Genomic DNA, 27,341 nt, shown 5'->3' on the forward strand with positions numbered 1-27,341 from the left:
TTTTCTTTATATTGAGTATTAAAAAAAGCTCAGGACTTTAGCTCTCTACAAAAAAATTGACTGCCGTGCAAACAGCTTTTCGTGTTTCGAGAAAAAAAAAATTCAGAGTGTAATGAGTATTAAAAATTATACATTTCTACCTGTGCATTACCAAGAATTTTTTACTCTCCGTGTGACATCAATACATTAATAGAAACTATACATTAAAACTCTGGGAGGTCAAGAGATTAATTAAAATGCACTAATTTGCGAAAATAAAAATTAAGAAAAAAATTGCTTTGAACATTTGGACATTTTAATGAGATGCAGGCAAATAACAAGTGTTTGTCAGTGACACTTATGTTTTATCTGAATATCTATTAAAAATGTATCAAACACGTGATTTTCGAAAATTTAAATTTATGATCATAATTCTTTCGAAGTAAGAATGTTTACAAAAATTTAGTCAACAATCAATTTTGACAATTAACTGCTCAAAAGGATCAAATTTGGCATTTAATGTTAAATTAAAGTATAATACTTACGATTATCATTTCAGCAAATTCATATTTATCAAGCAATCAACAAAAATTTAAAAACATGATTTTTTCGATTTCAAACTTTTTCGAAATTCATAAATTTCAAAATTTAATAAACCGTTGAAACCGATAAAACATTTTTCTTGTCCGACCACGTGACTAATGAGTGCACATAATGTGTATGATAAATCAAGTTCAATCGTTGTCAATTAAATTAATTATTTAACGCTTAAAACATCATTTTACGGTAGTGTAACATTTATGTTTATAAAGACTTGTTAACCTTTGTATGTGCATTTAAAAAATTATGTCATTAAATTAATTTTTCACGGTGCATTCTACAAATAAATTCTCAATAGATGAATTAAGTACTCATACTGTACACGGAAAGTTTTATATGACACATCTGTACATTGATACTTTACCTGTCATGAGAAAAAATATAATGAGGCTGCAAATTAAGATGTCAGAATGACTTATGACGTGTTTAACTACTTATGATGTACAAACATGTAATAAATTCACTTTTCACGATTTAAGAAATCTTACTTTTATTTACATGATGATTTTTTTTTGTTGGTTTTACTTATCGTATGCTTTTTACATTCATGACAAAATTTGTATCTTTTTAATTAATAAGTTGACAATAATAATATTAATAGTAATAATATTGAAGAATACTTCAACTTAACTAATAATCATTTATTCTATCTTTTACACTTTCATTAAAAGGAGAATTATAATTTGTTAGTTAAAGAGTAAATGAGTTTGCTTTAAAAGATGATTAATGAAAAAACCACAAATTGCTTTTTGTTTAACGTAGGGGAGAAATCATAAAATTTGATTAATACACATTTTCCAGGAAGATCTGTATGAAGTGCATAAATCAACTTAATGACAGAAGATTTTGGAAGCGAGAAGTTTCTCTCTTAAATCGATCTTAATTTTGTTGTGTAAATTTTCTAAATCTAATTATTTTTAAACATTCTTTCGTTCCTCTTCTTGATTTTAATTAAATATATAACTAAAAATAACTTTTAAATGAATAATATGTAAAAAAAAAAGCAAAAAAAGATCGTAGAAAGATAACATAGAAGAGCATGTGTATAGCTAAAAAATATATAGAAGAACTTTTAACATTCATGCCTTCTTACTCGTAAAATTATTAAAATTCGATCGCTGATACAAAAAATGTACGCATATTTCCTGCTCATTGCTGTTTCTATCTCATCGTTTCGTTCCCTTTCAAGCTTACATTCTACAAACATTTTTTTATGTGTGTGTATTTTGATGAATCATGAAGGGATTCCCATTAGTCTGGACGATAAATTGCAATTTTTGGCAGAAACTCTAACAGAAGAACGTACTCTAGCATTGAATTCGTATTGTTATCACAGTTCATTCGCTTTAGAGAAAAATGTAATCCTAATTTGTGATATAAATTGTTATTCTCCCAATCCAGCAGTTTGTTGATCTGACTTTGAGTCTAGAATTAATAAATAAAGAGATCGCAGAGAAAGCAAAATGTGAGTTGATTAACATAATAAAACAAAACAGAACACATTGTAAATCACATTGAGGAAGTAAGTCAACGCATTATTTGACCTTTTTATACAAGTCCTACTTTTCCTTGTCTTTACTTCCGAAATTAAAAATCATTTACTTACCCTTTTACTCAAACATATGACTGGCCACATAGATAATCCTAAACTGCATAGGCAACAGCAGCATCCAAAACAAAGCCTAAATCCAGAAAATAAATAAATTAGTTAATGTATTCGGTCCTTAAATAAAATGTATTAACGATCGATTGGAAATGAATAAACCCGCTTAACATTATGCTACATAATGTTGCATAAAATGCATAAGCAAGTTTATTGGATGAAAGAGAGAGTGAATAAGCTGAGAATAACATTGATTTTTCCATATTACACATTCGACTTACCATTTTATATTTATGGGCAAATTTTTCTTTAATATCGCATTCACTCTATTTAATGTGGCCGAAAATTCCTCTGGCGCTATTTTTGAGATGAGTTGTGATGGAAATTCTGTATTAAATCGATTCGACAGTCCAAAACTAAAAAATATTCCAAAAACTCTTTGTTATAACTTTTTCTCGATTATTTTTCATTAAAAAAACTCACATCGTTATTTCACCAATGCCTCGCACAACTATTGGCTCTTCTGTCAAGCTATTAACCTCTTCAGTTAAATCCTCCACATAAATTGCATCAAAATCCGTCATAATTCATGAAAATACTTTAACTAATTTATCTTTTTACTCGATTTTTCTTTTAATTTTTATAAAAATTACAAAATAAACTTTCAACAAATAATAAGCACTTTTTGAAATGAAGAGAAACTCTATCAAAACACTTTGTCTGACTTACTAAACTTGTTCCTTGGCGAGTATTGTTCAACTTTTGATCAATGTTTTGAAAATATCTATTTTATGATACTTTATTAAAGTACAAAATTTAATTTAAAGCAACATAAATTTTTTCATGCACAATATTTTGATAAATATTTTCACTCACAAATGATTCAAATTTTTAAAATCCGTTAGAATTTTGAAATTTTCAAACAAAATTCAACACTTGATTTAAATTTTACTATTATAAATGATTAAATAACTTAAAAGTCTAGGACAGTCTAATAAACCAAAGAACTGGTGATATCCTTACTTGTTCCTTATTATTTTCCATCGGGCAACATTGATCTACTCCAGATCTACCTATAAATAATCTAGTAGATATTATTGTAAAAGTGAAAACTTGATCAAAAATTATTAAATTTAAGCATAATTAACAGAGATGTCTCACTCACAATCATCAGATTTAAATGCATTCGACAACATTCCATCAATAGACGATGATGAACAAAGTAATATAGTGTTGAAATAGCTAAATTACATGAAAATTTTATCATGTTGAAAAATCAATTTTTCTTTAATTTAAATTACTCCTTATTTTTCAGACGTCGTTGAAGATGAACATACTAATAACAATATGAGTCATGTTGGATCAAAATCAATGGATTCAATAAACTCCTATGATGGATCAAGAGGATTGGACGATGAAGGAATTGATCATAATGATGATATAGAGAAAGCTCGCCTGATTTCTCAAGTTCTTGAACTACAAAATACTCTTGATGACTTGAACCAACGAGTTGATGGTGTGAAGGAAGAAAATCTTCGACTTAAATCTGAGAATATGGTGTTAGGGCAATACATAGAAAATCTAATGTCAGCATCTTCAGTATTTTCATCGACTAGCCCAAGCAATATTAAGAAGAAGTAAAGCTACTCTGAAGATCTGAAAACGAGATATACAATTGCATTGCAGTGCATTTGCTTTTTTATCCAGCTTATTTTTGACACAAAGAACAAGAAAACCAATTATGTATTAACTTATTTATATAAATTTATATATTATTAAAACTTATTAGCTTTTCAAGTATCCAATAAAAGGGATAATTAAAATTGCTTAAAAAATTTGTTTAAATTAACTTTTTTAAGAAAATATTAAATCCTCATATTTAAATACAGTTCCTTTAGTTAAATAAAGTTCTTTAAATTTATATACGAGGGCAAAAAAAATTGAAATCCGTAACGGTTTTTAAAAATTCAAATGGATTAAAACTCGCAGCGCTTTTCAAAATGAAAAAAAGTTTGAAAAAAATTATTCAAAAACTTTGCTTTGATTGATACTGAAAATTTTTAAAAAAATTATATTAAATCTGTAAATTGTAGTGTTTTGAGCCATAAAAGTCATTAAAATCTATTACTAAACGTAAACATTATCAAGTAAGTGTAACTGTGAATGTACTTTAAGTGTTTATGCTAAAAAACGAATTTTCTTCATTATGCTGTTAATATTTATTTATATTTATGTGCTTTAAAAGTTTCAATGACAATATTTCTATCATTAATCGATGGAAAAGTGACAATTGTTAATTAAGGTGGTAATGCCGAACAAAAATAAACAGTGAATTATAGTAAAAAAGGCATAAAATGTTATTGAAAATTCCAAAGACGCTTTTGTTCGTAAAATACGAAGGCGTCGTCGCTTTGAGCATACGCTTGTATGAACCCCATTTTATATTACAATCGGGGTTTGAAAGTGAGAAACATAAAATCGACGATGCGTCTTAGAAATGTGTTTTTCGCGGGAAGATAAAAAATAAAATAATAATATTGTGCATTTTTGTTATTTCCATTGCAGTTTAATGATACAGGCAAAGTTTTTGAAAATCTTGAATCATGGATGAACCTCAAACAACAAATAGTATGGATGTAAGTGACACAGAAAAGACTAGTTTTGATGATTTATTGAACGATGCATCAGTTTCGAATGAAAATGAGAAACAAATGGAAGTGGACGAGACCGAATCTTTTCCAAGCACATCAAATGCTCCAGAAACATTAAGTGAGACGAGTGAAAAACCAGAAAATTCAGAAGAACCAGGTCAACAGCCAGAAATTGAAGAAGCCGGTTCAGAAAATGATAATCAAAACGAAGAAAATGCAGAAGAAAGTACAATGCAAACAGAACAAGATCAAACACTTGATCAGAGCAATTTTGATGAGACGTTGCAAAGTAAACAAAATGAATCAGAAGATTATACAGAGAAATCTATCAACATTTCTCAAATTAGTGTCGACCAAAATGACGACAGTAACGATGCTTTCGATGCACTAAAACTTTCTGAAAGCAATGTCCTCGAACAGACAAAAGACACAATCGGGGACGAAAATGAGCCTGAAAATCAAGAAAATGAAAACATTGAGAATGAAGAGAATGAGCAAGAAAATTCAGCCATTGAAAATAATCAAAATGAACCAGAAAGTGAGAATGTAGACAATTTAAACATCGAGAAAGAAAAGGAAGAGACTGAAAATACAGGCCAAGATTTACAAAATCCAGAAAACGAAGAAGAGGACGATGATGATGATTTTAGAAGCGCTGGTGACGGAGAACAAGAACAAATTGATCAAGACCAAGAACAAGAAGGTAGTTCAAAAGATCAAGAAACTGCTATGGAAACAGACCAACAAGTTCCTGAGAGCGAGGAAAATTTAGATCAGACTGATCAAAATGAAGCACCTGAAACAACCGACGAACAATCAGAAACGGTTGAAGAATCTCATAGTGCAGATGCAGCCACAGAAATGACAAGTGGAGAATTAGGTGACGATAGTGGAACCGCTGAAAGTTCTGAACGAGTAGAAGAACCAGAAGAAGGTAAATTATTATTTTTATTTAGTAAAGATTGAAAATTAATTTCATGTCAAAATCATGTTAATTTTAGAAGAAACAACAGAGACGACGAACGAAGGTGAAGGAATGGATGAAAATGTCTGTTTGTTTGGAGATGCTGAGAGAGAATTGACAGATGCTGACAAAGAACGCGTCGTTCAGCCACAGGAAACATCAGAAGAAGAAGAATCGGAATCGATTGCTGGTGAAAAAGAAGTCACTGAGCAAGAGCCAACAACAGAAGAGGCAATGGAAGTAGATGCTGAGGGACCTCAGGAAGAAGAAGAATTGGAACAAGAGGAGATTGTTGAATCAGCCCCAGAAGAAATAGAAGACGAAATTGCTGATCAATCTGTGCCATTAAATGAAAATGAAATTCGTGAAGTTGTTGGGGCATTAAGTGAAGAAACCTGCTTAAATTGTGAAAATAATGTGCCGTGTCAATATAGATTATTGGAGGATACTGGTGAAATAAAATATTTGTGTTCATTTAATTGTGTCAAGGAACATCGTGAAGATAATCCCGACAAATATTCACTAACCCAAAAGAAAGTTTATATTTATGAGATTCCTGCTGCTGATTTCCTCTGCTCAAAATGTAATGAGACAAAATCCTGCAAATATCATTATCGTGTTACTATCGTATCGTCTGTATCTAAAGAACCTCAGATAACACCGCCAGAGGGAGAGGATTTACCTCAACCAGTGATTGAAACTGTACAAAGTACAGAAGATAAATATTTGTGTGATGATAAATGTCTTCAGGAGCTTATTGGAGACAATACAGAAAAGTATATTGTGAAAGAAGTACAACGACGTTCTACTAGAGTAAGAGAAGCACGCAAACGTGCACCAGTACAAGAAGAACCTGAAATTCCAAAAATTGTTGCTCGATCAGATGCAGAAGTAGAGGCAGCAAGAATAGATCGCGATGAATCGTTTATTCGTCGATGCAATCAATGTTTCCATGTTGTTAATTTCACGGCTAAAACAATTCAATGGGAGACGCTCGATTTTTGTAATGAGAAATGTTTAGGTCTTTATCAGAATCTTATTGGAGCATCTTGCGTCACTTGCAATCAAGCTGTTAATTTAGCAAGTATAGGAAAGCTTTGTGTACGTTTTGGATTTGATTTAAAGCAATTTTGTAGTACAAAATGTCTCGATGACTTTAAGAAAACAATCAAACAATGCGCATTATGTCAGAATAATTTATATGATGAAGAAAATGTTGTTATAGCTCAAGTTGGCGAAAAGAGGATTTACCGAGACTTTTGTAATCAGCAGTGCTTGAAAAAATATGAGAATATTTTGAATCCGAAGAAAAAACAATCCCCTCATGTGTGCTCTGTCTGCAACAACAAGAAAATTGCAAAAATTGAAGTTTTAATTGACGAGAATGTTCATTGCTTCTGTTCGAATCCTTGCTTCTCGGCATTCAAATTTGTTAACAATGTTGTTCCAGATCAATGCGACATGTGCACAAAATATTTTGAACGAAAATCCAGCGAATCATTTACAATCTATCAAATTACAGAATCAAAAATCTTTTGTAATCGAGTATGCATGAACATGTTCATCTGTAAAAGTCGTGAAATTTGGCAATGTAATTGGTGTAAAGTTAGTAAATACAACTATGATATGATTCAAATGAATTTTGGAAAGATTCGAATGTGTTCATTAAATTGCTTATCGCTACATGAAGTATCACTAAATGCATTAACACCGAAGCGTACGAAATGTTCACATTGCAAGCTTTTGAAACAGCCACAATATCACCTGACTATGTCTGACACCTCAATTCGAAGTTTTTGTACTTATCAATGCGCTATAGGATTTCAGGGCATGTTTAGTAAGAGCAAAATGAGTGAAGATGATCCTTCCGCTGTTATTCCTGCAGGAACAGCCAAACGAATCAAGCCATCAACTCAAGCAAGTAAGTTTTAACGACTTTTATAATTTTAAAAATGTCTAAAAATAATATTTGAATTTTTGAAAACCGTTATAATTCAAAACATATACTCATTAATAATTACAGTTGAAAGAGCAAAACAACAAGCAACTGTACCAATAATTGCGAGAGTTCAATCATTAAGTACCGGAAGTACAGGAAGACGTACAAGATTGCCGTACAATCCAATCGGAAGTCGGTCTAGATCACCAATTCCTGTTCCAGAATTGACAGTTCAACTTGAAAGACTTTCAGATTTGCCATCACGCGTGAAAATTTCATCACTAAACGGGACATCAAGTTGGACTCCAATACCAACAACATCAAGAGCTCCAACACCAACAAGAGTTGAACACAAGACTCAAGTTGTTACAATTCCTCCAGCACCGACACAAGTTAGTAATAAATCAACAATGTGCAAAGCAATTTCATTAAATAAGGCAGTAAGTGCTGTTCCTCAAACTGCTGAAGCGGAATGTCAAACGGATGATTATCTGGAACAGAAATATATTATTCCAGTTCCAATACCAATTTATATACCACAACCAATGTACATGTACAATCTTCCAACTCCAATTCCTGTGCCGATTCCTCTGCCAATCCCTATCCCAGTTTTTATTCCAACAACAAGGAATTCCTCACAAGGTATTATGAAAGAAATCAAAAAGATTCAAGACAAGATGCCAACAGATCCATATGAAGCCGAATTATTGATGATGGCTGAAATGGTCGCTGGAGATCGTAAACGAGAAGAGACAGACTCAGATTCTGATGAAAATGAAATTGAATATGGGGATGGAATTGAAAATAACTTCAATGAGGATCTTGTTCAAATGGCATTTAAAATGGCGTCTGGAAATGATTATGATGATCCGCCTGTTGATTTAGAAAATGAGATGACAGCAAGTACAATTTCACAGAATGCGGGCTATGACGACATGGACCCACAAGCTTTACATCATCATCAATTACTTTTATTACATCAACAACGAGAAGCAGCAATGCAAGCAAATCGAGGACGTAAGCGTATGCCACCAGTGAAACAGAATAATACACGAAATACGCCAAATAAGAGAATAAAACGTGAAATGGAATCAATGCAACCTGAGATTCCACGAGAACCTGCCGAGAAACCAGATGCCAATATGTGTTTAAAATATACTTTTGGTGTTAATGCATGGAAGCAATGGGTTGCGACTAAAAATGCTGATCTTGAGAAATCATCGATTCGTCGTAGACCAATTAAATCTGAAATTCTTCAACTTACTGCCGATGAACTAAATTACTCATTGTGCATGTTCGTTAAGGAAGTCAGAAAGCCCAACGGAAGTGAATATGCGCCTGATACGATTTACTACCTGGTTCTCGGTATGATTATTATATAAATATTAAAATGTTCTTGTTATTTATTAATGCTTATATTTTTGCAGGTATTCAACAGTATCTTTATGAAAATGGCAGAATTGACAACATATTTACAGACAGATATTACGAACAATTTACTGACTGTCTTGATGAAGTTGCCAAGAAGTTTTCTGTTCTTTATAACGATTCTCGTAAGTTTAAAATTTCTTATGTCTATTTCGATTTATTAATTTTGGACATTAATTTTTCTAGAATACATCGTAACTCGAGTGGAAGAGGAACATTTATGGGAATGCAAACAACTTGGAGCTCATTCTCCTCACGTTCTCTTAAGTACATTGATGTTCTTCAATACTAAACATTTTAACTTGGTGGTAAGTTAATCGGATTATTTATTACAGGCAATGCCTAAAAATATTATTTTATTATATCCATCTTTAGACCGTAGATGAACACATGGAATTGTCATTTTCTCACATTATGAAACACTGGAAGAGAAATCCGAATCAGCCGGGCGCTGCAAAAATGCCAGGGTCTCGAAACGTTTTACTTCGATTCTATCCACCGCAATCGTCATTAGGTTCGCTATTACAAATTTATTTAAATGTCTAAGGTATTATAAACGTTTCATTCGTTTCAGAAGCCAACTCACGTAAGAAAAAAGTTTACGAACAGCAAGAGAATGAAGAGAATCCTCTGCGTTGTCCTGTCAAACTGTACGAGTTCTACTTGTCAAAATGGTAAGTTTAACATTATTATTTTGGGACTTAATTAATTTATATTTTTCCTTCGTATTTTTTACAGCCCTGAAAGTGTCAAAACCCGCAACGATGTTTTCTATCTCCAACCAGAACGTTCATGCGTACCAGATTCTCCTGTATGGTATTCTACTCAGCCGTTAAGTCGAGATGCATTAAGCAAGATGTTACATCGAGTCAAAATGGTTAAAGAAATCAATATTGCACTGCTTACAAGTTAAACAAGCTCTGAATTAAAAAGTTTCTTCATTAATATTAGAATTAAGTCAGTCATAAAAGAATTAAGACGATAAGGTTCATTAGATTTTAAATGATATCAACTACATTGAAAATTGTTCTATAAGAAAAGTAAAAAAAATATTCAAATGCACAATTTTAATTAAAGAATTATCATTTGGGATACGCGAATTTGTAAATATTCTACAGAAAATTTTCCTTACTTCTAATTTCATACTAGATTACTTATACATCTCATCAGAATTAAATCATAGAAATATTAAATGATAATGGTATAGAAATGATAAATGTATATCAATGACAGCTGAAAATAAAAAAAAGTAATTCAAAACTATTCAAAATACGCCGGTTTTCTAATTTCATTGTCTAGATCTGCTGTACGGCCTTCAATATTCAGGAGGAGCTTAATTTGGATTCGTATGCAAACGTCGAATAATAAAAAGGTTTTTGATTTTGTTTAATTCAATTATTTTATTACTTTCTACAAATATATAACACAAAGGATTAGCTCATTTATCCAATATTCTGAGGTTTACTAATCGTTCGTCTTGATGCCTTTGCTTTCTGCTTGTGTTGTTCATTAATTTTATTAATACGATTAAAGATTTCTGAGAATATTTCGCTTTGCTCTTCTTCAGTAATTGTTTTGCGATATTCCTTCATTAAATCATATTTTTCCCAAGGTGTATCATGCTTGACTTTCTGTTGCTTCCTCCATAAATTAAGATGCTTGTCTAAATCTTCAACACCTTTCAATCCTTGACGCTCCCATTTTTGCATCCATGGGAATGGCTTCATTTTAACTATTGTCTCATTGACTGGGACATTTCCTCCCTCAGCTAGAATTTCTGGTTCCATATTGACGTCAATTGTACTATATTCTGGCAATGCATCTTTCAGATAAATCAATTTGTCGTCTAATCGCTTTTCTAATTTGAGAACTTCTATTTTCAAAATAGCTGGATCATATAAATCATACATAACTTCTATGCCTTGATGATCAATAACATTTCTAAGAGCAAATTTGCTGTATAATCCAGTTCTATCGCGTTGAATGCAGATACCGACAAAACTGTTTGTTTTTCCTTGAGAATGAGGATCTGAAGTAGACACTTTCAAAATTGATCCAACATAGAATTCTGGAATATTGATTTGAGTCCTGCGATCCAGCATATCTTTACGCATTATTTTTTCTAGAACTGGATTTCTTAGGCGGTTGTCAGGCTGTGGCAGAAATTCAGGATATTTAAATCTCATATCAGTTAAAGCTTTTTTAGGCTTCTTTGCCTTCTTCTTCTCTTGATTTTCAGTTGCTTCATTCAGCTCAGCTTTTGCTGATAAATGTCGAAAAATTACATCTAAAAATTTCACAGTAAACAATGCATTATTAAAAGATCTAAAATGTTATTTCACAAAAGGAAATACTTAATATTATTATCATAGTATTGTCAGGTACTTACATTGTGTATTTATTAGATTATTTTGAATTAAATTAACTTTGGTAATTTTCCTCAGCATGTTTTCAAATTGTACACAACAAAACCTCTCAAATGTTTTTTGAGATCCAGTGCTGTCGAACTTTCTTAAATTTTTTACATATTTTCACATGATTACAGTGACTAATAACATTAATTTAGAGAATTATAGTTTAAATTAATTCATACAAAGTTTAATAACATTTAAAGTAAAGAAAAAGAAGTGAAAACATAAATTTTGTTCATTTCTGGATTTGCGGTTTGAAAGCCCTGTCAGACGTTGAGAACAGCAAATTTTCACTAGTTTACATATTAAGGAAAATTACATTAGAATTATAATTTTTAGAAATATTTTTATTTTCGGCTATTTAACACAATATCTAATCAATGGCTCAAACGTCATCAGCATCATCGGTGGTAAGTACACAAAAGTATGAAGTAAAATTATCAGAAAGTTAGCAAATTTAGGGATTTTCAACAATCTCGCACAAACAAAAAAATTTGCTTGGAATTTCGTTGACAGATTTTATCAGTTTTACATGTTTGTAGCAATTTATTGTGCTTGCAAACTCCTTGTTTGTACATGTAGAGACATAATAATGCTAGATAATTGGTTGAAATTACTTTCCATGAATTATTTATTATCGAACTGGATGTTTAATGGCATTGTGATTATCTATACTTTTCTGTATTCTGCTTTAGCTCAAGCTGTATCAACTTGTCATAGAGGATGTAGTTGCCAATGTTCGCGATGCATTTTTGGACGAGGGAGTTGACGAACAAGTATTACAGGAAATGAAACAAATTTGGACAAATCGCTTGTTGGCAAGTAAAGCAGTGGAAGTAACTCCAGAACCTCAAGCTCCAACATCAGGCCAACCTCCTCCACTCGCGAATAATCCAAAGGTAAATATAGACATTTCATAATCATTTCAAAATGCTAAAGTGCATTATATACATTTACTAAAACAACTGTTGAATACTTTATAACCAGCACAATGCTATCCATTATATCCATAAACTATAAATAACATTTTCATTCTTTATTCACTTTGATTTAAATGCACATTCAAGGCTTCTTGACAATCAAAGGTATTCATTTAGTGATAAAGATATATCTTATTAAATAATACTTATATCTTGTTCAGTAAAAAACTAAAAATGATAAAACAAATTATTTATAGGCAAATGGAACAAAGTCAAAAAAGGCATTGGCAGTAGAACAGAAAAACTCATCAACATCAGTAAATGGAAGTACTAAAAGTAACGTTCCTCCACTTGCATCCACTGTACCAAAAACGCCACAACCTGCAAAGAATCAACAGCAAGCACCGGCAGTGAAATCTGAGTCAGAGCAGCCGACAACATCACAGCCCTCAACAGCAAATTCACAGAATGGTCCAACAGCTATGCAACAGTCCGCTTTAGATCCAAAAAAATTGATACCAATACAAATAACACTTCCACCTCAACCAAATGAAGTAGAAAATCGTGTCTTAACGATAAAAGTGCCCGCACTTGCTATTCAAGAGAAGCAGCTGCTTCCGCAACTCATCACAAGTGAAATCATTACGTCTATTATGCCTCTGCAGCCTAGCGTTGCTTCAGCTGTTCTTCAGCAGCACGTCACTTCTGTTTTAAATTCTATGTATGGTGAAAGTAAGTATCTAATTAGCATTAAACCCTCATAAGAGAAGCTACAGAAAATATCATTTCTGTGCATTACATTGCTTGTCTATATGTTAATTATATTGCTAAGTGCTTAAATTATTTATTTTCTTGTATTTTTGTTCAGATCAAATAAAAGTCAGTCGACAAGTTGACGGAACGGCAGGCGACACATCAGACGAAGATGGAAGCGATATAAGTGATGATCAGTAAGTGAAACAAAAGAAATTCTTTTATCTTATTTTAATTAATTTCAATTAACAATAAACAGCTATGATGACGATGAAGACGACATAGACGAAGATGGCTCAGATTTAAATGAAGTTGAACTAGGCGCTGAGGAAGAACCACTCAATTCAGAAGACGATGTAACTGATGAAGATGCGGCGGATTTGTTTGAAACAGACAACGTTGTTGTGTGTCAATATGATAAGGTAATTATGACTTAATTAATTATTAATCAGCATTCTAATAGAAAATTTATCGATTTTTTTCCCAATCCAGATCAATCGATCTCGTAACAAATGGAAATTTTATTTAAAAGACGGAATCATGAATATAGAAGGAAAGGACTATGTTTTTCAAAAGTCGAACGGTGATGCTGAATTTTAGCTTATGGAAAATATTGAAACAACGTCTGATGTAAGACACAAACAGCTAGAAACTATTTCATGGAATCTTTTTAAACAGATTTTTTTTATTAATTAATTTTCCTTATATCGTTTTTCCATTTCCCCATTTTTTGTTGTTGAAAATCAATGGAAAAAAATAAAAATAATATTGATATGTCATCAAATTTAAGCAAGCAAAGAATTTACAAAAAAATATTATTTTTTTCGGCTACCTAAGTAATATTTACTTTTTCAAAATTTAAATGTAGAGCAATAGAATGCACAACGGCATAATTAACTTTACTCATAAATCGACGTTGAAATCCAAAAATTTGTTAAAATCGAAAACGAGAATCAAAATCTACAGCAGCACAGAATTGGGGAATAAAAAGAAGAAAAGAGAATGTATTAGTCAACGATTAAATGATCTAGCAAGGCCGAATGTCAGAAGAATAAGAAGTATTTTCGAGAAACAGAAGAATAAATCTAAATTTGACATTATCAAAGCTGAAAAGTTGTTGAAACTTATGAATGAGCCTCCAAAAAAGCCATTTGTTGTGAAAAAGTGTATACAGGAATTGGCTGCGACGAATAAAAATAAACAAGCAAGAGTGACTCATAGAGACAAAGAATATGAAAAATGTAGACAGTATCGTGATTCTCAATGTTTGGCAACAAAAAACGTTTTGCTTGAAAATCAAAAGCTTCAATGTAAGTTTTTATCTAGTAATATTTAAGGAGGATATCACGCCTTATATAAACAAAATTATTCAGCGTTGAATTTTTTCCACAGATAACAATTCATTCAAACCACAAAAAATTTTAATTGGCAATTACGATAAGTCATTTGCTGCACCAAGTACAAAATTTAATGCCACTAGCTTTAAGTTATCAACGGCAAAGTATATTACGCCTCAAGAATTCGAACGACGTTGTAGGAATAACAATTTGAAACCTTCAACTTTTTCAAAATTTAGCAAACATAATGACAGTGTCGCTTCTAAAAAGGCTTTGAGCATCAATGATAATGAAGTATGTCAAAAATCTGAGAATCTTCAAAATGTTCCTCGCTCATTATTTAAAACTAAGCTAGACAATAATACAATCTCGAATCATACTGGAAATACGACTTTCAATGATACAAAAATGCTTAAAAGCAGCACTATTCGCACTTCAGACAATGAGAAAGATGCTGATAAATCTAACAAAAAATCCTTTAAAATGACAAAAAGAAATTTAAGTTCAGATAGAAAAATGAGCTCAAATGATAAGCCACAAGAAGTTAATCCAATATCACGTCAATACACTTTTGATTCAGGCTTCGACGAGAGAATGGACACTAGAGATTTGAATTCTTATGCAGCAAATCCAATGGAATCAACAAATGCTACTTCTCCAAACATTATTAAAGAGGATACAATCATTGATAATCTTAGTTTCAATGAAGATCCAATTCTCGGTCAAGCAATGCAAGTGCCTAATTTTGATGAAGTTGAGCTCAATTCCAATGTTAATTTTCCAAATTCATCAAGTACTCCTGTAAATGTTTCCATTATTGAAGATATATCTGCAATAATTCAAAAAGAGAACAGTAGTTCAATACTTGACCAGGCACAGGACCAAACAAATGGACCAGAAAATCAAAACAATTCAATCAAAGTGCATAACAATACCTCTCCAAATATTTATGAAAAGTTTACAATTTCGGTGCTGCCGGATAGCTCGAGTATCCTAAAACTTTCAAATAATTCCTCAATTCAGGAAGATCCACAAAATAATCTAGCTAGACAATCTTCCTTTAACGAAAATCCGAACAATTCAGATTTTGGAACGTTTGTAGCTAAACAAGAAAAATTATCAAGGAACTTCTCGTTATTACCTGTAATTGCACTTCGTGACTTTAGTCAATATCACGATATTAACATTGACAAAGATAATGAAATATTAGTTCGAGTAACGAGCGCTAATTTTGACAAGATATATGTTGTCACAAAAATTAATGACGAAAGGAATTTGAATGAATTTTGTAAAAGTCCGGTGTCGTCTAGGTCCAAGCTATTCCTTCTAACCAACTCCGGTGAGAAGAAGGAAATTGAACTTAAGAAGTTAGGGATAAAGAATATGAAACTTTATTGTAGTGAAGGACATAACAGAACTATAGAAGATTATAGCAGTAATCCGCTTTTATCATGCATAAATATTGAAAAGTTTTCGGTACAAAAACTGGATACAAGATCCAGAAAATCGAGAAATTCAGGAATCGACATCCACGTGACAAAAAATTCTCCCAAAAATTCAAATTTCATCGTTATTAAGGAACAATCACATGTGACTCATACAAAACTGAAATAAAATGAACTTCCCCTCCGAATCCTCAAAGTAACAATTCTCATATGATCCTGAACATGCGCAAAACATTTTCATATGTCTCTTATTCATCGTTGACTATTGATTTTGATAAATACAAATTTTTGATGCTGGTGAATCATTTTTGTTTTTATTCTATTCAGCTGGTGTCTGTTGTCTGCTTATCATCAAATTCGATGGGTGTTTGGAAGTTCCATTAAATAATAAAGTATTAAAGTTAATTGCTTAAGTGAGCTTATTGTAAAAAATAAAATAAAAATTAAAAGCCTTGAAATTTTGTGCAGCTAAAGTGAAGCATAAGAAATTCCATTTTTTTGACTTTAAAGGATGAATTAAAAGAAAATTAAATAAAAGTGAAAAATTAATGAATGGAAGTGGGAAATTTTGTAGTTTAATGTGCATCGCTCATTCTGCATTTCACGTACAGCAGACAGAAACCCATAAAAGTTCAGAACATCCATAAAAAAATTATATATTTACAAGATATTTCATGTCTTATATGTCTTCATGTTTATCGGTTTAAAAAAAAAGCTATAAAGTTGGAATTAAAGTGTCACTATGGATCTCTACAGTTTATTGCTATAAATGAAATTTAAAGGAATAGTAATAATAATATAATAGCATAGAAGGGAAAAAGAAGATTATACTTCCATTCATACATAAAAATAGTGTTTTTGTTATTGTATAAAATATGGACTTTAGTGCTACTTATAAAGTTCTTGTACTAGGCGACTCCAATGTCGGGAAAACATGTATCGTTCATAGATATTGTGATGAGAGATATTATGATACTTACATTAGTACGATAGGTAAATTTTCCATTTTCTATTCCTGATTTTTTTCGGACAAAGGACAATGAAATTAAATTTGAAATTTTTAAGAAAATCCTTTAAAACCCTACTAAATTTAATCTGTTGAAGGGTTTTAAAGTAAGAAATGATTAAAAACCATATAAAAGTCAATATTTAAAACCTTTCAAATGTTTCTGACTCCTGTATTGGAATTGTATTGCTTATTAATCTGTTGAGCTTTCATGCAACTCTAAACATTTGTGATTTGGTCCATTCAAGGTCAAATTATCATCAGAAATGATAAAATATGATGACTATGTAGAAATATTCAGAAAATTTAATTGTTCTGAATTAACAATTCAAATTTAAATTGAAAATTTAATTGACATTAATTTCCTTTTCATTATTTTTAGGAATTGATTTTAAACAAAAACTGATAAATCTGGATGGCGTACCGATAAAACTGCAAATATGGGATGTAAGTGAATGCTCATCATCAAATGTCAATCAAAATTTCAATTAATTTATAATTAAATTTTAGACTGCCGGACAGGAACGATTTAGGACACTAACGACTGCTTATTATAGGGGAGCAATGGGAATATTATTAATGTATGATGTTACTAGCTTGGACTCATTTAATAATCTTTCATATTGGCTTAGAAACATACAGGAAGTAATTAAGAATACATTTTGGATTTTGTCATGTGATGTAATTAACTTTTATTTTAAGAATGCTGCACCGGATGTTGTGAAAGTTTTAGCAGGGAATAAGTGTGAGTGTACTGCTGCTCAACGATCCGTTGATAAAGAGCGAGGAGATAAGGTAATAACCCAAATTCTTCATCTACTAAAGTCACCAGCTACTTTTCATGCATACTAAACTTTTGATGCCATTCGCTGTAAAATTTTGCATTCTGTATTAATCAAATATTGATTTTTCTAACATGATTATTTACTAAATAGTTTCATCAAGACTTTGTGGCGTCACACGAAACTTAATCTGATTGACTCAATTTTTCATTTGTTTCGTTTTATGTTTCATTTCAATTGTAGATTGCTGAGAATTTTGATATGCCATTCTTTGAAGTTAGCTGCAAACAGAATATTAATATCGAGGAATGCTTCCTTACACTTGCACGAAAGATTCGAGAACAACGTGAGCATAGGGTAAGATAGATATTTTATAACGGCTTTTTAATATTTGAATTCTTTTAAAAACTATACAAATGTTTTAAAAACCAACTAATTTATAAGGTTTTTATAAATTTTAAAATTATTCCGTTAATTTCTAGGGCGAAAATTTCGACGAAGACGAACAATCAAAAAGTGGAAATATGAAGAAGAGCACATCGAATGGATTAGGACCATTTACATTAGGAGCAGCTTCCGATAGTGGAAGATGTTCTTGCTAAAAATTACGTTGCTGGAACGTTATTCATATCAATGAACTTAGAAATGAAGAGATCATCAATTCAACATAAAAATTTTTCTACAATATATTTAGACATGAACATGACGAAAATTATCGCATAAATGGAAATGAATTCTTTTTTGGAAATTATTAAACAATTACAATAGTAGGATATGAGAAGAAAATTTTTCGATCGAGACATGAAAAGATATACAATTCATATAATACATTATAGCTAATGTGCTTGGCGTGACTGTTGCTTCATTAAACAAAAAATATAAAAATCAAGTTCAAGGAGTTGGAAACTCCAAGCTATATACAATTTCTTTAAAAATGTCATTGACAATTTATGTTGGGATCGTTCAGAAATTATGTAGCATCACAAATGGACACTTTTGATAGTCAATCTTTAATCGAACCAGCGATAGGATAAGTGGCTAAGTAATTTATGAACGATTCCATTGATATCCATAATTTAACTTAATTTGTCAACGCCAATTAATGCCGAGCATCGAAATATTTTTGATTTAATTTATACATTTTTCAACTGGTTTAAATCCAAAGGAACTACTTAGTAGAAATGTATTCAATATTCCAATAAACTATCTGATTTTGATTATTCAATGTCTCATTACTCCATGTCTTATCACTTAACATCTCAAGCATCAAAAAATACTAAAAATATTCTAATCAAAATTTTAATTTTTATTTGTTTAGCCGAAAAATAAGCAACAACAAATCGGGCATCGTGCATGTGAAAATTGTAAATTTAATCGATTGCACACTTTCTATTGTTTTTTAATCACACGCTGTTGCTCCATTACTAATGCATGCAGCGTACGCAATAAAATGCGGAATCGTATTCTGTTCAAGTACGCCCTCGAATAAATGAGAGTAAGGTCCTCGAGAATATATCGGAACATCATCGCCTCCATGTGTTTCATATAAGAGTGGTACAAGTGATGGATACTGATAGCCAGTATTTTCTATAAAGAATAAAAAAAGAGTTGACATGAAAAGATGATAAGAAGTAAAATGTAATTTCCATACTCATTTCTTCTTCGTTCACTAGACGTTTCTTTTCAGCGGAAGGCCCATTTGCATACGACAATGTTAAGTACGGCATTGAATCCATGGAGGAAATTTCCGTATTCAATCCTAAAATGTCTTTGCCTCGATGTGAATAGCCAGACAATGTCATTGTATGCGAATGGTCAGCAGTAACGACTATTAATGTATCTTTTTCGTCCGTTAGCTCCATAGCACTTTGTATAGCTTTATCAAATTCTGCTGTTTCATCTAAAGCAAGATGCGCCATGTTATCATGATGCGCGACATCTATTTTACCCCCTTCTACAAACAGAACAAAACCCTTATCATTCTTCTTTAATATTTCAATGGCAGCTGATGTCATTTCCTTTAAACTTGGTTCATCTTTATCGTTTTTCAAATTATACTCTAGATGAGAATCAGCAAACAGTCCCAAGATATGATCAATTTTAGAATAATCCAATGAAAACAGTTCTGTCCGATTGCTTACATAATGAGCATTTGCTGATTTTTGATGCTGAATCCATTCATCTATTAAATCACGTCCATCAAGTCTTTCACCTCTTGATCCATTCTCAATTATATTTTCTGACAAAAATTTCATACGTCCTCCACCAAAAATAACATTAAGCTTATTTCCAGGAGATTCTGTAACTAGTTGTTTTGCAATATCTGAACATTCTTTGGAATCTGTGAAATTTTGCATATCATAGTCACTTTCCCAATCTCGACTTGCTGATCTTGCATAAATTCCAGCTGGAGATGCATGTGTTACTCTCGTTGTAGTGACAAATCCTGTAGATTTTCCAGCATCTTGTGCCCATTGCATTATTGATGATAAACGATTTTCTTTAATTAAAGAACCTTGGCAATCATTTCTTTTAACTTTGGCATTTAATCCTACAGTTCCGAAATTTGCTTTAACACCGGTTAAGTATGCTGTGGCACTACATGCACTATCTGCAGTTTGCTTATCCACACAATAAGTTTTTGAAAGTGCTGTGAACGGAAAGTTCTCAAATGATAATGAATACTCTTCTCCAGATTTTTTCAGTCTTTGTCCTGCATATATTCTACTTGCAGTTATTGTTGATAATGACATTCCATCTCCCAGAAATAGAATTACATTTTTAGCTATATTTGTATTAATTTTCTTATTAAGTTGTTCTTGTAATTTTTTCTGTGCTTCATTTATCCAAAATGATGAAAATGTTTCTTGTTCCTGAGATTGATCCTTAAGATCACGTTTCAATTTTGTAACATGCGATTGTAATGAATGCAAAAGTCTTTCATCTCTAAATAGTTCTTTTTTCTTCGACATGAAGAATCCATAACAGCTACTGTATATTATTAACAATATAAATATTACTGCCAATATCCTCATGATCACTTTTAAGTTAAATAAACTAATAAAAATAAATAAATTAATTAATTCGTTCTATGCGACTAATCGAGTGCTTCTTTGAAATAAAACTGACGATAAATATTCATAGAGCTCTCTTTTTATTTTAGCACTTTAATTGCGATTATTTCTCGTACGTTGCTTGCTTAACTGTATTGACAGATTGTCTAGCTTACTTAGTTTTTTGTTGAATTGATATCATTAACACAAATATTTCAAGGATACTTTGTTGTCTACTGTGAAAACAATAAGAAAATTTGACATTTATTGCCTAAGCAGCTAAATACTTTTAGTTTGTAGCTTACCAAACTGAATTAATTGATTAAGGTATTGTTGGATCTTAACTGGATCCATAAACTTATAACATAATTTTCATTCTTATTTTGGTAATATTTAGATTTTGAAAACCATATAATTTACCAAATTTAGATGCATTTGTAGGGTTTTGAAGCACTTCTTTTTTAAAGAATTTACAGAGTTCTGATAAATTTTAAAAAAAGTTCGTTAAAACACAGGTCAGCTACAACTAGGCATCAGAAAATACTCAAATTCAAGCATTTTTGATGCTCTTATACACAGCTGAAAAGCTTTAATGAGATAAATCACATGCGAGTTTGAGGAGAACAGGTGAACGAATTAATACAATAGAATCAATACGAGGACATTACTGTTTTTTTAAAAAAGTAAATTTTATTCAACATTAATATGAGCTACTTTTTGCGATTCTTTTGTACCAAATCTATATTTCTTTTCTATTAATGACTTTGGAAGATCAGGAATCAGTGAAGGATCATTTTTATTATCAAATTTGTTGATCTCAAATATAGCATTTCCAGTAAAGTGATATTCTGACTCGATAAAATACAGGCAGAGACTTAAAAGTTTTGAATTTGATAATGTTTTGACTTCAACGTCACTAATTTTTCTATTATCATCGGACTCAGATTTCCACTCGAATAAAGCATCAAGTTTTGGCTGGATTTTCGAAATTGGATACAGAAGAAGGAGGAAATTTTGAAGCATATCCTCTTTGGTAAACCCTTTGTAGCGTAGAAAATACATTGTATTGTTGATCGTCAATAAAGGTACTTGAACCCAATGTGGATGTAAATGCAACAAATCCCTGACTTTCTTCTGGTCTATTTTAAACGTATTGCTGAAGAATTCAATGATTTCTTTTCCTTTTGTCTTATCGCCACCAATATATGCATACTTTTCAAACGTCTCGGTCGGCCCAGAAAGTAAGTTTAATGAAAAACACCGCATTTTAAGCTGCTTTAGATATTCTAATCGTGTTTTAGCTTTAGTCTGATAGTGAATCAACCTTAGTATTCGAGGATTATTAAACATCACACTGAATTCTTTAACTTTATGAAGTTCGCAGAGTCGACTATAAACAGTTTCGGAACTTAAAGTTAAGATTTCATGACACTTGATGATGGCTTCTTCTGGAATATTGAAATTCCTCACATGCTGAAGTATTGATTTAAGTGTCTCACAATTTTGCATTAAAATTTTTGGCCTTGCATGTACAACTTCCTTAATACTCATTTCTGAGATTTTTGGTATATCTCTTAAAATTGCTTGAATGTTTTCAGCACGTGCATGAAGTAGGTATGAATTCTTTGCGATTCTCTCTTTTGAGAAGTTTAGTTCCTCGATAAGTATATTTACAGTTTCCACCATGCCTTTCAAATTCCGATGCTTCATGTGTGTATAAATCTTTCGAGCTCTTGTTATTTCGTCATCTGTCATATGCAGTCTCTCTTTTAAATATTTATTCATAATTTCTCTTCTAATTTCATTCAATGAATTTGAATCTGTTAATTCCTTTTCTATTTTCACTGGAATATCCAGTTGTTTCTTAAGACTTTCGACCACATTCGACGAAGGATGGATATATTGATATGCTTTTAACACTGCTAAATTTTTGTTCATTATTGAAACATATCTGATGTAGAAACTAAGCTTGACATTTTGAAATAAGCATTCTTTGAAGACCATATCTCGATTCTCATATGTTGAACGATTGATAAAGAGGCATGTTGGATGTTCTATAATATCGTAATTTGAAAATTTGTTTGTCCTCAAATATTTTAATGTATTTTCAATTTCAGTATAATCAGCATTTTGTCCCCATAAACTAGTGTTTCCTGACAGGAACTTCTTCGACTGTTCTGCATTTAAGTCTGTAAAATTGATAATTCCAATATAAAATTCATAAAAATTTAAATTTGTTGAATTTACCTAAGTATTTCATATACATTTCTATGAATTTATTATCCCTAGTCTTTTCATCTTCACATGACTTGAAGCCGCTACAAAATCTCCTTCCATATATCCGAGGAAGTTGAAATATTCTAATTCGTATCATTTTATTTATTTACAAATTTAACTTGTCTCAACATAACACCAATTTATTTTCCGTACTTGTACCAAAATAGTTCTAAAACATTAAAAGTTAGTATAGATGTGTTTTCTTGTGACCGATAGAAGCGCATATCGCATAAAACTTTAAAATATCTAATTAATTATATAAAATTCATCAAAAAGTCTAAAATAGAAGAAGTTAACCGGTTAAAACAAAAATAACGGACAGACAGACAAAATTCAGACAATAACAATTTTTTTTCATTCAGAAAAATGTGCTAAAAATAAACAGAACTTTATTTAATATTAAATTCCTTAAATTAATTGAGAAGTTGAGCATTTATTTAATAATTCTTAATGTAATATAGTTAATAGCAATAAGGAAAATTTGAAAATGGAGAAGGAACAGTGTCGAATGTGTGGAAAAACCTTAGAATTATCTGATTTATTAGAAATCACTCAAGAATTGCAAAATATGATTGAATATCATTGTAGAATTAACATAAATTTATCAGACGTACGATTGCCGAACAAACTTTGCTATGACTGTAATTATACAATTGAGAATTTTGCCAAATTCACTGAGGATGTAAGAATCACACAGTTGAAGTTTACTGCACTTTTTAATGACATCAAAATAGAAATTGAAGACCTTCCACCGCTGATTGACGATAATAAAATATTGGATTTATTTGTTGATGAGCCGAAAATTGAGATAGACGAGTATCCAGATGACTTGTACAAACCTAAACCAAGTAAACGTAGAAGTAAAGTCTTAGAAACGGAAGTTGATGTTCAAAAAAGTGTTGAAGGAAGTGATATCGATGATTCCTGTTCTGATAGTGATTATGAAGGAAATAAATATTACAAAAGGAAAAAACCAGTGAAGCATCGTCGTGTTAGAATGAAGAGAAAGAAATCAAATAGTTGTGGTGATGACGAGAACGAAATATTGCAGGAAGTCCCGCAAAGTGATAGAAACAAAAATGGTACAATAAAGAAAAAATCTTTAGCATCGTACGAAGGAAAGACATGGAATGATTTAAGCATTGGTTGTGTTGAGTGCGACCAATTTGCAAATGGACCGTTTGAATTGAGGCAACATCATTTTAAATATCATTCATTAGATACCCAATTCCGATGCTTCGAGTGTGCTGATCAGAATGATGTTAATTTTAGTTACTTCTACCAGTTTTTAAACCATTATCCCGAGCATCAGAAGCATTTGAAATTCTGTTGTGTAAGTAATGACTTAAATTCATGGACTTAAGAACAATATTAAGCAATTTCAATCAACTTTACAGGTAATTTGCTCTGAAATGTTTTGGAACACAAGGAGTCTTAATCAGCATTATGAAAGCAGTCATGACAAATCAGATCGAACAGCACTCTTCCATTGTATGAGATGTGGACAGTATTTTAGGAAATCATTTGATTTAATTAATCACGAATCTCGAGTACATAACATAGAGTCACCTCAACCTGTCGAAACTGATTCTACAAAAGTAGCATCACTCACGATGGAAGAAATATTTGAAGAGGAAATGAAATGTGATTCATTTGAGCAAAAAAGTCCATATAATTTATTAGATGATCAGAAAAATTCAGATGGGACTGTTACAATAGAATGCAAGGAGAAGTTTAGCGAATGTATGTGGAATAATATTGCAATCTATCAATGTACTCACTGCGGTATTCAATCATCGACTATCTATCAGCTTTATGAGCACTATAATGCCGAACATTCAGATACAAAAAATAGTTTTGTGTGTAAAAGTTGTCCGGAACATAAGACTTTTCTCAACTTGGAATCATTCGTTAATCATACATTTACAATACATCATGAGCACTTGAGATATTTCTGCTTTATTTGCTTTAATGGATATTGGAATTATAAGACGTTATATCATCATTATAAAACAGAACATGAGGATTATAAAGCATTTATATGTTTATACTGTGGAAAGTATCATAAATCAGTCTATGATATAAGACATCACAAGGAAGTACATTCAACAAAAGGAGATAAAGAGAAGAAATCTAGGAACTTTACGTGTTCAATTTGTCCTAAATCGTTTACAAGACAAAATCAATTACAGCGTCATCTTGATACACATGTCAAGAATGAGAATAAAGTGTAAGTATCCCCATTTTAAATTTAGAAGTTCCAATAACCATTTTATTTGTATACATCAGATGGATCTGTGAAACATGTGGAAAGAGCTTTAATGCAAAATCAACATTAATTAATCATGCGATGGTGCATCAAACTGAGAAACCGTATGTAGTGCCATTTAAATTGGTTTCAAGTGCTAAACTAAAATTATTTTCAATTCTTTGACATGCATAGATTCGTGTGTACAATGTGTGGAGAAGGATTTAAAAACAAATATAAACTGAAGCATCATAAAGGTGAGGAAAACGGTTTGATCATCGGAAATGAGATTTTAATAATTTATGGAAACAATTTTCATCAATTTTGTGTTTAGGAATTCATACGGGAGAACGTAATTTTGGGTGTGAGATTTGCGGTCAAAGGTTTAGAGCGAAAGGAACGTTGAAAGGTCATATATTAACACATACCGGCGAACGTCCTTTTAGTATGTATCCTCATTAGTATTATTGTTAAGAAAATATTTCAAGCATTTCATTTTGATTAGGTTGTGAATTTTGTGACAAGCGGTTTGCAGCCAAATATGATTTACTCGTTCATACTCGTTTACATACCGGAGAATTTACTCATGAATGTCCAATATGTCATGAAAGATATCCTAGTTGGAGTAATTATTCAAAACATATGCGTGGACGGCATCAAATTGATCCTAGATCTGACAAAAAGAAGAAATATGATGCAATTATCAAAAATTATCAGGAGAGAAGTAATGAAGCACAGCCAGAAATGAATGATTCCTTGCAATTTTATCCTATTTAAAACATATTTAAGAATATTTATAGAATAAATATTAAGTCTCGTTATTCATACAATTTGATTGTCTTTGAATATTCTATTGACTTTTTGGATAGAGCTTGTGTTTTAACAGTTATCCATCGTAGACCTTTCAAAGTGCCATATATGACATTCAAAAGAAGAAAGCAAGTTCTCCTCAAGGGACTGTTCCAACTGTTCTAAAAAACTAAGCTACTCTATAAATTTTGAAAAACATATTAGGTAACAGACTCAAAATTTAATAAAAATACGTGTGGCTCCTGATCTGTTTTGAACATTTAAAATTTTCAAGTTCACCTGTGTCAATATTTTTGAACGAAGTAAATTTTTATTGTTCAATTTATTTATTATTTTTGTTCATTGTATTAAGCTTTAGTTTCAGTTTAAGGCTTCATACCGAGAGACGTTTAACAATGAAAATTTTGTTTGCCCTGTTTTTATTTTTTGCCATCGCATATTCAAAGAAATGCTATGAAGTGACAACGCCAAAATGCCGAGCTGGCGAAGTCTATCTGGTCAATGGACCAGGGCCATTTTGTTATGCTACGTGCTGGTAATTTTTAATTTATTTTCTATATTAATTAATGTTTTAATCCACGCCGATTGTTAATTAAAACTATTCCCAGTGGACCTAGAGGACCTCCATGTCGTATGGACTCATTCACTTCAGGATGCTTCTGTGCTGATTCTGCAGAAACAAAAGTGTATCCAGTGGCCAATAACTCAGTAATTGAGGCCAATAATAGATGTGTTTCAGAATGCGATTTTACAAAATGCTAGACAACTGAAATTTGGAACATCTTGCAATAGTGTCTTCAAGACGTTAAAGGTTAGGATGTCCTTCCTTCAATGTTTCCTTAATTAGATAACATTTATCTGAGAAATAAAGAATTCATTAAAGACCATTTCCATATTTGTGATTTAATGTACTATGGCTTCTGATTGTTTTGAAAGCTAATCTAGTAAGGAACTGCGTCGTTCCTTTTAAATTCCCATACATCTTTTAAAAGACTTTCAATTTATCAGAACTCAACTCTTTACTTATGTCTGTTTAAAATGTCTTGAGTCATATTTCAACATATTTTTTTGGGGTAATCTTTATATCCATATATACATAAATTTACACAAACGTTTGGTAAAATTGTCAACTTTT

The 27,341-nt window shown here is 31.3% G+C and overlaps 10 protein-coding genes and 1 long non-coding RNA gene across 12 annotated transcripts; 7 read left to right on the forward strand and 4 right to left on the reverse strand.

Annotated features, from left to right (window-relative positions):
• Window positions 1-1,220: 1,220 nt before the first annotated feature.
• Window positions 1,221-2,872, reverse strand: LOC139087211 (cysteine-rich hydrophobic domain-containing protein 2). Its single transcript, XM_070635961.1, has 4 exons — window positions 2,666-2,872; window positions 2,464-2,598; window positions 2,186-2,261; window positions 1,221-2,004 (listed from the first exon to the last, which is right to left on the reverse strand). The coding sequence occupies exons 1-4, from the start codon at window positions 2,764-2,766 to the stop codon at window positions 1,831-1,833; spliced, it is 486 nt and encodes a 161-aa protein (XP_070492062.1). The 5' UTR covers window positions 2,767-2,872; the 3' UTR covers window positions 1,221-1,830.
• Window positions 2,873-3,244: 372 nt separating this feature from the next.
• LOC139087266 (short coiled-coil protein) lies at window positions 3,245-3,981 on the forward strand. Its single transcript, XM_070636026.1, has 2 exons — window positions 3,245-3,404; window positions 3,498-3,981. The coding sequence occupies exons 1-2, from the start codon at window positions 3,335-3,337 to the stop codon at window positions 3,821-3,823; spliced, it is 396 nt and encodes a 131-aa protein (XP_070492127.1). The 5' UTR covers window positions 3,245-3,334; the 3' UTR covers window positions 3,824-3,981.
• Window positions 3,982-4,201: 220 nt separating this feature from the next.
• woc (without children) lies at window positions 4,202-10,434 on the forward strand. 2 transcript variants are annotated; one of them, XM_070635843.1, is made up of 9 exons: window positions 4,202-4,329; window positions 4,748-5,767; window positions 5,835-7,718; window positions 7,821-9,101; window positions 9,164-9,289; window positions 9,351-9,472; window positions 9,540-9,678; window positions 9,739-9,838; window positions 9,903-10,434. In XM_070635843.1, the coding sequence occupies exons 2-9, from the start codon at window positions 4,786-4,788 to the stop codon at window positions 10,075-10,077; spliced, it is 4,809 nt and encodes a 1,602-aa protein (XP_070491944.1). In that variant the 5' UTR covers window positions 4,202-4,329; window positions 4,748-4,785; the 3' UTR covers window positions 10,078-10,434. The 2 variants fall into 2 exon arrangements, with proteins under 2 accessions (XP_070491944.1, XP_070491945.1); XM_070635844.1 differs by having other exon boundaries at window positions 9,742-9,838.
• Window positions 10,435-10,606: 172 nt separating this feature from the next.
• mRpL19 (mitochondrial ribosomal protein L19) lies at window positions 10,607-11,646 on the reverse strand. Its single transcript, XM_070635965.1, has 2 exons — window positions 11,554-11,646; window positions 10,607-11,451 (listed from the first exon to the last, which is right to left on the reverse strand). The coding sequence occupies exons 1-2, from the start codon at window positions 11,609-11,611 to the stop codon at window positions 10,607-10,609; spliced, it is 903 nt and encodes a 300-aa protein (XP_070492066.1). The 5' UTR covers window positions 11,612-11,646.
• A 182-nt stretch (window positions 11,647-11,828) lies between these two features.
• Window positions 11,829-14,049, forward strand: TfIIA-L (transcription factor IIA L). The gene is made up of 6 exons (XM_070635866.1): window positions 11,829-11,985; window positions 12,271-12,474; window positions 12,753-13,227; window positions 13,364-13,445; window positions 13,508-13,670; window positions 13,741-14,049. Exons 1-6 carry the CDS (start codon window positions 11,956-11,958, stop codon window positions 13,846-13,848), a joined length of 1,062 nt encoding a protein of 353 aa, XP_070491967.1. The 5' UTR covers window positions 11,829-11,955; the 3' UTR covers window positions 13,849-14,049.
• A 325-nt stretch (window positions 14,050-14,374) lies between these two features.
• Window positions 14,375-16,414, forward strand: LOC139087348 (probable protein phosphatase DDB_G0279461). The gene is made up of 4 exons (XM_070636137.1): window positions 14,375-14,558; window positions 14,641-14,749; window positions 14,825-15,800; window positions 16,358-16,414. The coding sequence occupies exons 1-4, from the start codon at window positions 14,375-14,377 to the stop codon at window positions 16,412-16,414; spliced, it is 1,326 nt and encodes a 441-aa protein (XP_070492238.1).
• RabX4 (RAS oncogene family member RabX4) lies at window positions 15,383-19,053 on the forward strand. Its single transcript, XM_070635904.1, has 6 exons — window positions 15,383-17,023; window positions 17,419-17,483; window positions 17,547-17,681; window positions 17,739-17,831; window positions 18,062-18,175; window positions 18,301-19,053. The coding sequence occupies exons 1-6, from the start codon at window positions 16,906-16,908 to the stop codon at window positions 18,418-18,420; spliced, it is 645 nt and encodes a 214-aa protein (XP_070492005.1). The 5' UTR covers window positions 15,383-16,905; the 3' UTR covers window positions 18,421-19,053.
• Window positions 19,054-19,103: 50 nt separating this feature from the next.
• On the reverse strand, window positions 19,104-20,804 carry LOC139087282 (membrane-bound alkaline phosphatase-like). The gene is made up of 2 exons (XM_070636054.1): window positions 19,470-20,804; window positions 19,104-19,405 (listed from the first exon to the last, which is right to left on the reverse strand). Exons 1-2 carry the CDS (start codon window positions 20,788-20,790, stop codon window positions 19,218-19,220), a joined length of 1,509 nt encoding a protein of 502 aa, XP_070492155.1. The 5' UTR covers window positions 20,791-20,804; the 3' UTR covers window positions 19,104-19,217.
• Window positions 20,805-21,499: 695 nt separating this feature from the next.
• On the reverse strand, window positions 21,500-23,296 carry mTerf5 (mitochondrial transcription termination factor 5). Its single transcript, XM_070636053.1, has 2 exons — window positions 23,119-23,296; window positions 21,500-23,060 (listed from the first exon to the last, which is right to left on the reverse strand). The coding sequence occupies exons 1-2, from the start codon at window positions 23,243-23,245 to the stop codon at window positions 21,562-21,564; spliced, it is 1,626 nt and encodes a 541-aa protein (XP_070492154.1). The 5' UTR covers window positions 23,246-23,296; the 3' UTR covers window positions 21,500-21,561.
• A 270-nt stretch (window positions 23,297-23,566) lies between these two features.
• Window positions 23,567-26,226, forward strand: LOC139087279 (zinc finger protein 568-like). The gene is made up of 6 exons (XM_070636052.1): window positions 23,567-24,481; window positions 24,546-25,378; window positions 25,438-25,521; window positions 25,592-25,653; window positions 25,731-25,841; window positions 25,902-26,226. The coding sequence occupies exons 1-6, from the start codon at window positions 23,636-23,638 to the stop codon at window positions 26,171-26,173; spliced, it is 2,208 nt and encodes a 735-aa protein (XP_070492153.1). The 5' UTR covers window positions 23,567-23,635; the 3' UTR covers window positions 26,174-26,226.
• Window positions 26,227-26,563: 337 nt separating this feature from the next.
• LOC139087230 (uncharacterized) lies at window positions 26,564-27,093 on the forward strand. The gene is made up of 2 exons (XR_011544110.1): window positions 26,564-26,741; window positions 26,815-27,093. It is a non-coding gene; the product is annotated as an uncharacterized lncRNA (long non-coding RNA).
• The last annotated feature ends 248 nt before the right edge of the window (window positions 27,094-27,341 follow it).

Source organism: Chironomus tepperi, unplaced genomic scaffold (genome assembly GCF_022539635.2).
Source record: "Chironomus tepperi strain 1889 unplaced genomic scaffold, CSIRO-AGI_Ctep_v1 contig_100, whole genome shotgun sequence".
NCBI lineage: Eukaryota > Metazoa > Arthropoda > Insecta > Diptera > Chironomidae > Chironomus > Chironomus tepperi.